A 10,000-nucleotide genomic window follows, 5' to 3' on the forward strand; every position below is an offset into this window, starting at 1 on the left:
TGTGGCGTTGTTTCTCTCCACTTGGCCACTTGATAACCACAGTGATATAATCAGCCTCAGACACCCCCCTACCCCCAGACTGTCAGGCTCTAACCTAGTTTAACAGCAATGATGGTTACATCACAACCTCACTATTGGTAAATGTCACAGACGGCCGGTGGGCTAGTTGTTCGAGTCCAAAAAAAGAGGCAGAGGGTCAGACGATCTGTTGTTTTCAACACTGTCAGGAGGCTGACTCATGACCCCTGTCTGATGTAATCACCCCCTGCCATTATCCTTAGCCGTTCCTGTCAGCTGCTGACTTTATTATTAACACAAATATAAAACAGACTTAGCTAAAAATAATTCAAAATGTCATCTTCAAAGAAGCATCAGTAACATGCTCCTCCTTATTTACTCCTTTATTTAGACAGAGGGGCAGGGCCATGCATAAGATTTCTGCTTTCCTTTGAAGACTCTGAGCCTCCCTGTTTTTTATTTGATAAATAAATCCAATTGAATTCTGCAGCCATTCCTCTCGCTGTTAAGATTCATGACTCCTCATTCTCCTTACAACTGAGTCATAAAGCAAAGAAATCTGATGGGAATTAAGCTTTATAAACAGTCAGAGGTAAGGTAGTGTGAGACTAAAAACTAAACTACATCTGACTACCAGAGAGCTGCAGGAGTACTCCACCAACACCACTGGTCAATGTGATTCTACATGTGTTCATTTAACGATGATGACAGACGGAGGAGTCACAGAGGAAGAAGACGTGACTCAGTTATTCCTCAAACAGGCGGAATAAGTAACGGATGTAAAGGGTAAATGGACCTGAGCTTGTATTTCTTTTCTAGTTTTCTGACTACCCAAAGCACTTTTAAGCCTGGCTCACACTGTGCGATTTTTCCCCGATTGTATAAAAGTCGGGGTGGCATGTCAACTCACAATGTACGACTGAATCGTTTAAGACGGCCGGAGAGCTCACACTGTACGAGTGAAATTAGGACGGAACGTTGACAATTGTTTCATTTGAAAAAAAAACAAAGGACAACGGTTGGTGAAAGAGAAGGAAGTGGAACTTGTTGTAGGATATAGAAAAGTTGATACAGGGGATCGAACCCCCAACCTTCCAGTTAAGAGTTGACCGCCTCAGTAGCACAGCAGAGGGATACAATACTGTATGCAAAGACTCTGACTGTGTAAAAGTTCAAGACTATAAAGCAGGGTGTGCTTTAAGACGAGGCTATTAAGAAGTCACTAAAATATATATACCTCTCATTCCAGCAGTCGATGCCTCTTGAACCTTAAATGTTAGCTGGTCATCAATCATGACACCTCGGTTCTGGGCAGACCTAGTGGGCATGAGCTGGATATTGATCTGTGGTTGCATTGAGGGACTGGCTGGGATGACAAGGAGCTCAGTGTTTGATAGATTGAGTTGAAGGATGAGAGATATCAGCAAGGCTTGATGAAATCCTTGCTGAGACTATAATGTCATTTAGCGGGAATGACAGGAAGAGCTGGGTATCGTCTGCATAGCGATGGTACGAGAAACCATTGGATTGGATGATTGCACTAAGGGAGGTGGTGTATATGGAGAAGAGAAGGGGACCGAGCACTGACCCTTGAGGTACCCCTGTGGATACATTTTGCACTTTGGACACCTCCCCCTTCTAGAACACTCTAAAATATCTCCCTGGGAGGTGGGGCATGAACCAGCAGAGGGGAGATCCTGAGATGCTAATTTCAGTGAGCATGGATAGCCAAAAGTAGCCGGCATAGGGATTCTGTTTCCTGCAGAAGTGCCATCTCATTAGAGTGAACCCGCTTACAGCCAGACTGATTTGAGTCAAACAGGGTAAATAAAGTATTTGACTTGCAGAAATTAAGTTCTGTATATGACACTACTATGTGTTGATATCTACAGGATTAAAACACGGCATAAGGCCGTGTTCACACTTGACTTCTTTTTTCAGAAAAAAGCGCTGCTTTCAGCGCTGCTTTCAGCGCTGCTTTCAGCGCTTATGCACGAGCGTTCTGTAACCTTAACAACGAGCATCAATTCAGAACAAGCGGGACGGGAAGTCAGACACCGATACAACATTAAAACATCCAGTTTATTTTCAGAATAACATCCTCCATTTTGATGGTTCAGAAAAACGACCGTTTGTGTGTTTGTTCGTGTGTTTATAAGGTTTTTATTGAGGTTTATAACACGAACATCGGATTATCACGAGTGAATCTGTTAAATTACCGCGGAAATCCTTTGTCTCCGTACTCCAGCTGTCCGGCTGTGCTCTCCGTGCTGCAGACTGAGAACGCAGCCGGTGGTTGTTGACGGATGAGGATGCGGACACGGAAAGCACACATATCTGGTGGAAGTTTGCCGTTTTTTGGCACAGGTAACGAGGGACGTAGGTTACTACTCGTCCTGATTGGTCAGCTGTTAGAAAGGCGCTTGACGTCACCCAGTGCTTTTCTGAAAAGTTGAAATAATTCAACCGAAAAAGGCGTCGGGCGCAGCACTTTTTGAAAAGGCCTCCGCTTTTTAAAAAGGCGTCGTACTTTTTCATATTTCCATAGGCTTGTATGTAAAAAAGGCGCTGGCAGTTGAAAAAAGAAGTCAAGTGTGAACACGGAGAGAATAGATATTGGAATAAGTATATAAGGTTAATTAACAACTTCCTCTTCAACACTTTACGTGTTTGGGTGCTAAACCAGGATGGTCCATGTCTTATAACAATGCAAGTGACATGAAGAACAAAGACTAGGTGTCGTTCAGTTCTCATGCTAAATCCAAAGCGACAACTTGGACTCAGTAATGTGAGAATCTACAGACACATTTATCGTGTTGACAGAGCCGGTGGCGACCACCTCTCACACAGAAGAAACAAATATTCCCCGGGAGATAAAGAAATCATGAAACACACTCAGTGCTTTAAATAAGGACGGAGAGAGGAGGCGACTCCTCTGTAGCCGCACAGGGGAAAAGAGTAGAAGGAACAAGTAATGATGTGCAGGTTATGAAATGCTGCCCATGAGGGAAAGAGAGGAGGAGAGAAGAAGTGAGGGGAGGAGAGGAGAGGTTTAACTGCGTAACATCTTGTTTGTTTCAATGCAAACCTCAGTCTTGGATGTGTGCAAACCAGGCAGCTATTCAAACACATATAGTGAGATTGGACTTCAACAGTTACACCTTTCCCTCTCCTTTTCACTCCACGCCTCCCCTCCCCTCTCACACCTTACGTCTGCCTGCCCCCCCCTTCTCTATCTCTTTACCTCCATCTGCCCATCTTGCTTTTTCATCTTCAATCCCTCACAAATTTCTCTCTCGACCTCATCCACACTCCATCACCCCCCCCACCCCCCCCACCCCACACTCCTCATTCCCACATCTCTTTCCCTCTCTGTTCCATTCGCCATACATCTCCACACTCCCACCCAATCGCTCTCTCTCTCTCTCTCTCTGTAGTCACTGCAGCGTGTCTAATGGTTCAGCTCCTTCTCAGCAGATCCACTAAGAGGAGGCCAGGCGAGCCGCGGCACCGGCTAACACCCCCCCAACCACTGGCCTTATCAAGACTGACAGCCAGCGAGACCAGCAGTGAGACCAGCAGCGAGACCAGCAGCTATCGCTAACGCACATACACACACGCAAACACAAACAATTACATAGATACAAGCCTGTGCACAAAGGAAATAAATGTACACTTGCACAAGCAGTTAATGCAAAACTAGCGCACTGACAAACTCTGGTGCAGAGTACACGATGCAAAAAAAACACAACTGCAACCAAGCATGTAACAATAGATAAAACGCACCGTAAGAAACATTGCTGCATGCACACACGGATGCACTCTTACCCTACAGCTGGGACAGATGCAGGCACACACAGGCAGCAAATTGGATTTATAGATACTGACAGTGAGCTGCAGAACAATGTGGGTGCCACTACACAAGAAAGAAGCCAGATAAGGGAGAAAATAGAAATCTAATCTATTATAAGAAGAGACAGGTGCTGCCAGCATGAGGAATCTTATCAATGAGTAAAAGACAATGAAGAGGGGGAAGGGAGAGAAGAAGGAAAGGAGATCAAATAGGTCTGATCAGCAGGACAGGAAAAAAAAAAGATTAACTGAGAAACTGGTTGTTGGAGAGAAGATCTCGGGGATGGATAAGGAACAGGAGGACAAAGCAGAGAAATAGCCGGTGCAAATTAGGAGGATGGCAAAGAAGTGTTGGACGAGGATAAGGAATGGAAAAGAGTGAAAGGAATAATAATCTGCAGAGAATAAACTAACCACACTCAATGAAATGTAACAGTTCTAGATCTTAAGGTTAGAGACAGGAGGAAACGATAATCCACTTTGAGGACATTTATTAAATAATATGAGTATAATCGCTGTCAATATGTAACTTAAAGGTCCAATCAGTAAGACATGTAGACTGAAATGATAAAGTGAACGCATGTAAGGGGAGAACATGCAAACTCCACACAGAGAGGTTCCTGTCAGACGAGGATTCAAACCTCTTCCCTGTGAGACAACAGAGCTAACCACTGCAGCACCGTGCAGCCACATTCAGATATGTTGTTCAATCAGTGGCAAGTTTAAGTTAAAGTAACCGGTTGTGAGATAAAGTGACACTTTTGAGATAAGGGGAACAATTTAAGCAATAAATATGAAAATAAGCATCTAGCCAGAAGTATGACATAAATAACAGTTTTTGTAGTTTAGTGTGTGAAGTGATTCAGGGAGTCACTGATGAGTGAAGGTTACGAGTATATATAAGCAGAATGTGAGCTGATTATTAAGTGAAAAAGGGTACAGTTTGATATCTTTGTTTTTTTTTCGCCTCAACCAGCAGGGAGCGAACGTTGAACATGTTATAAGAAATGGATTTCCCCATTAGAGGACTCGGTTCTTCTTTGTCGGTTAAAAAATAACGCCTAAAACTGTGCAAAATCCTTCAAGAAGCAGCAGAAATAAAAGAGCTACAGCCAAACAATACAAACAATAATCACTCAGTCACACAGGAGCATTCATACTGTCAGTTCTCACATGTACACAGTCATTTCCCCATTATTGACTTGGCACAGAGCTGCCTCCTCTAAATCTAAACATAGTGCAGAGCCAGAGCACAGCTGCTGCCACCACACACACTCACACATTCACACGTATACTACACAAACAATACACACAGGAAGTACAGGGTAAGGGGACAGAGATAGATTTTAAACCTTGTATCTTCTCCTCTCTGTTTTTTCACAGTTCCACTTTTTCTTTCCAAAGCCGTGTGAGGGAGGGGTATGACGCACATAATGGGCTGTTTGTACGCCATTATAGGTTGTGCCAGCCAATCAGCACAGCCTGGTACTGGACAGCGGCCAATAGCGTTCAACACAGCTGGGGAAGGGTGTTCTCACTCAGGCAGGAAAAGAAATGTGGTCTTTATCTTGAGGAGTATAGTGGGGATTTACTTGTTAAACCATAAAACTTAAAGAGGACATATTATCCCCCTCCTCCACCTTTTCAAACAGTCCCCTCCTCCACCTTTTCAAACAGTCCCCTGTGGTCTAAATGAAACATCTGTGATGTGCTTTGGTCAAAATATAACATGAATCAAGCACCAGAGGAGGTTTGTGACCCTGTATAAACCAGCTCTCTCAGAACGCTCCGTTTTGGTGTGTGTGTCTCTTTAAATGCAATGACCCCCCCCCTGAATTTTCCCGCTAGACATCAGTCCTTCTCTATAGCGAGAATAAAAATGGCCAACCTGCACAAAAGTTTTGTTCTAGGCTGGGGGTGGAGTCCATGGGTGGAGATACCAGGGGAGGGGAGGGGATTTTTTTATTACCAGAATCCCACTGTGACATCACAAGGAGAGCAGATTAGAAACAGAGCATTTTTCTCTGTGTTATAAGACTTATGCAGACCACAATCAAAGGACTGGATGGGTTTATTTCACATGTTGTGGGTCAGTAGACTCTCAGGTTACATAAATATATGTTCAACAACACTGTAGAAGATAATTTTTCATAATATGTCCCCTTTAAAATAAAAGCCCATCCCAATTTAAGGCCCTGTCCCTTTGATTGTCCCTTTGATTATCCAGATGTTGCCGCACGTTTCGACAAATAAAGGCAGGGCAAATGTATTTATAGCACATAGCAGCAGCAAGGCAATGCAAAGTGCAAAGTAAATGCGACCACTACGATCTTCGTGTTCATAATTAAACGGCTCCATTATGTCTTCTGTTCTTCAGTATGTTCATCTTTTTTGGGGGAGCTTTTGGTGCCTCTATTGGAGAGACAGGACAGTGGATAGAGTCGGAAATTAGGGAGCGAGTGAGAGTTGGGAATGATATGCAGAAAATCCTTTTTCTGCCCCAGGTCGGATTCAAACCCGAGACGCTCTCTTTGACGACTATAGCCTCCTGACATGGGGCTCGTGGGAACTAACTCCTCAGCCTCTTCCACCCCAGAGTTTTATATATTTTAAGGGCCCATCTAAGTATGAGCATTACAAATTAACTTTGGCTAAAAAAGCTATAGTGTGTGGCAACAGTTACCTTGCTTTATACCTGTCCCTATACATATAATACATAATATAAAATCATTAAATAAAGCTACCTTGATGTAAAGAGCTAAATAAAGGTTGAACTCACCTCCGCTAGAGTCCGATGCTCAAGTAAAGCGACCCTAAGGAATGAAAGACAGGACACAAATTTAAGAATGCTGAATTTATGGTTCCAAGGATCACCAAAAGTAGAACGTGCTCCTTAAAGGCCACATATTCTCCTCCTTTTCAACCAGTGTAAATAATTCTCAGAGCCCCCCAAAACATGTGTGTGAAGTGTCTTGTTCTAAATCCACTCTGATCCTGTATTTGATCATGCCTATAAACCCCTCTATTTCAGCCCTGCTCAGAACAGGCTGTTTCTGTGGTGTGTCGTATGTGTAGCTTCTAGGATCACTCTTGTTATTCTATGTTATTTCATAAAGGCTATTCTATCTATTTCAACTCCATTTAATTTCAATTTAATTTTAATATTTTCCAACTAGAAAAAGTATTTCTAATGTTTTCAAATTCACAATGTAGTGGTGATATATATAGTCTATAAATAACAAAAATTCCAAACAAATTATAAACTTAACACAAACTCATAATAAAGCCACTGAGGCACCTAGAGGGCGAATCTTACGCAGAATATCTTAATAAGTCCATTGTCCAGGTGATGATTGAAGGTTTTAGGGTGGTTTATTTTATCCTGAGACATCAAGCAACAAACAACAAAAAACGCTGCTGTCTCTCTTGCCCTGTCATCCTGCCATTGCGTCCTGGCTTCCTGGTAAAAAACCATTAACCCATTAGGTGCCTACCTGAGTCTCACCTGGCTACCTGGCTATATAGACACACCCATGTACAGACTCCACCCTTATGCCCCAAGTAGCAAAATAAACGAATGGAAATAACTAATATGAATGTAAACAATAATAATCAAAATACCCCGAACATAATCTAATATTCAAATGTATCCCCAAAATATCCCAAAATAAGAATATAGACTTTCACTTAATTTAGGAACAGTGACTAGCTGTAATACACAATATCTAAGAATGTTGGTGTGCAAAACATTTTGAATAATGGATTAGTATTCATAGTAACAGCGCTCAAAACAATCTGCTGTAATGTACTTTGAATCGTCAATAAATCTCCGTTAGAAGATGATTAGTATGAGGGACAAAAAATGACTAAAGTATAAATAAATGAATAAATAAATAAATGTTGGGAGAAATGAATACAATAATGTATAAATAAATGAATAATTAAATAAATGCATCAATAAATATATAGATAAATATATATAAATAAATGCAACAATGTATGTCTGTGTCCATGTTGTACAAGGAAAAGTAAATATGTAAATTAAGTGGGCCGTCCTAACATTACTGAAGTAGGATTGGTCAATTTTGAAAAACAGACAGAAGCAAATTTACATAAATACTTTTCCTCTTGCGACCTGGACACAGAAATAAATAGATGTGTAAATGTAAAAATACGGAAATAAATTAATAACTCAATTAATGTGGAAATGTATGCATTGATACATATATAACTGTAGAAATACGCTAATAAATGAATAAATACATGTAAAAATATATAAATAGCCTTTTTCATTAACAGAGTGTATTTATTATTTATTCATTAATGTATTGTTTTCAGCATTTATATATTTATTGATGCATTTATTTAATTATTTATGTATTTATTTATTTATCTATTTATACTTTAGTCATTTTTTGACCCTCAGATTAGTGAACACATCTGGATATCTGGAACCAAGCGCACAACGCCAGAGTCAATGTTGACACCGTGTCACCAGGTGGCGGTAGCGAGCAACGGGGCCCGACTCCAGTTGAAAGAGAAAAAAAAAACACAAACAACCACAAGAAAAACCCACAAAACCAAGATGGCGGTGCAAGAGACAGCGTCTCAACTGTCCATGGCTCTCAAAGTCCAAGAATATCCCACCCTGAAGGTAAACAGAATCCAAAACGGTCTTATACGAACTCTCTTTACGTTACTCACCCGTCCACAACAACACGAAGAGTGCGATGCTGTTTGGGAGCCGGAGATTATTCGATGAGTTGGTAGAGAGAGAGAGACCATCGAACTTGACAGGGAGGCTAACGTTAGCTTAGCCAGCTAGCCGCGTCCACTGTGTGTTAACAAAGTGACCGCTAATATCAAGTAGATCAATACATTTAACGCGTTTACAGGCTGGCAGTCAGCTCACTTATCTATACCTCGATAATCTATTATTATTATTGTTATTATTATTGAGATGAAGTGTGTGGTAGGCCTCGGAGGTGTTCAGCTTGTTGTTGTTTCAGAAACATCTAAACGGCCGCCGCTAACTGACTGACATGATTTAACGGTCGCGAGCTGCGTCGCTATGGTTACAGCGATCAGAGAGAACGTTCCATTTAACCGCTTTTGGTCGCTATGGTGATTTACCTGATTAAACTACGATACCAGGGACTCTACACGGTGAGCTGTTTTAAGTGTCAACCGGGCCTGTGTAGCCTACCGTAACCGTAACGTGGAGCTGGCTGAAAAGGTGGTTAATATAACGGGGGAGGGGTGGAGGAGGGGGTGGGGGGGTTGAGTGTGTCAGACAGACAATCAGCCCTGTTATGTGAGAGTTAGCGCAGTGTCATCACATTGCTGCTGCTGCTGCCTCCTCTCCGAGCTTCAAAATGGCCAGCCAGAGAAATCACACAGTCTGGTGGTGGAGCCGCCGCACACACGCACTGTTCCTCCATTGCACATAACGTTGCTGCGACACCAGCACTGCTAAAAAAAAAAGAAAAAGAAAAGACGAGCCGAAAAGAAAAGAAGTCCGACAAGTGCGCCGTCGTTGAAAGCACGTTTTGTGAGTAGCAATGCAACTGGCAGCTTTTTGTGTGTTAACCATGATGCTGACGTGATGAATGCAGCGTGGCGGTGATTCGACATGTCTGCGTTCAGAAAGCATGGCTGTGGTTTGGGGGGGGGGGGGGGGTATGTCTGCTTTTGCTTGGATGCTGCAGTAAGGATGGTGGGCACCATTTTAAGACAGGACCTGGTGATGGTTTCAATCAAAAGGCGATTTTAGACCCTTAAAGTACCCTAAAAAGGCCATTTCAGCACCCCTGAAGAGCTGGGGCCAAGCATCCTGTCACATTGTTTTTTAAACCTGACATGTCATTTTAAAAATGATCTTAATTTAATTTTCTATACATCATTTTGAATAACGTTCACAGGTGGGCACAGTTAGGGCTGGGCGATATGGACCAATATGGGCGGCTGTGGCTCAGTTGGTAGAGTCGTCACCTCTGAACCGAAAGGTCGAGGGTTCGATCCCCAGCTGGGCAACACGTCCGGGCAAGACACTTAACCCCGAATTGCTCCCGTATGCCATTCATTGTCTTACCCTATATCTTGTTTGAAAATATATTGATATATCTTAAAA

At 42.3% G+C, this 10,000-nt stretch overlaps 1 protein-coding gene across 2 annotated transcripts in view; it reads left to right on the plus strand.

Annotated features, from left to right (window-relative positions):
- The first annotated feature begins 8,372 nt into the window (after positions 1-8,372).
- maea (macrophage erythroblast attacher, E3 ubiquitin ligase) overlaps positions 8,373-10,000 on the plus strand; it is a 14,563-nt gene continuing 12,935 nt past the window's right edge. Inside the window, exon 1 of one of the 2 annotated variants that reach the window (XM_020655741.3) lies at positions 8,373-8,524. In XM_020655741.3, the coding sequence (XP_020511397.1) occupies positions 8,456-8,524 (69 nt within the window). In that variant the 5' untranslated portion in view covers positions 8,373-8,455. Of the gene's footprint in view, positions 8,525-9,279; positions 9,422-10,000 lie in introns of those variants that run through there. The other variant, XM_020655742.3, reaches the window with a different exon arrangement.

The sequence above is a fragment of the Labrus bergylta genome, chromosome 9 (genome assembly GCF_963930695.1).
Source record: "Labrus bergylta chromosome 9, fLabBer1.1, whole genome shotgun sequence".
Taxonomy (NCBI): Eukaryota; Metazoa; Chordata; class Actinopteri; order Labriformes; family Labridae; genus Labrus; species Labrus bergylta.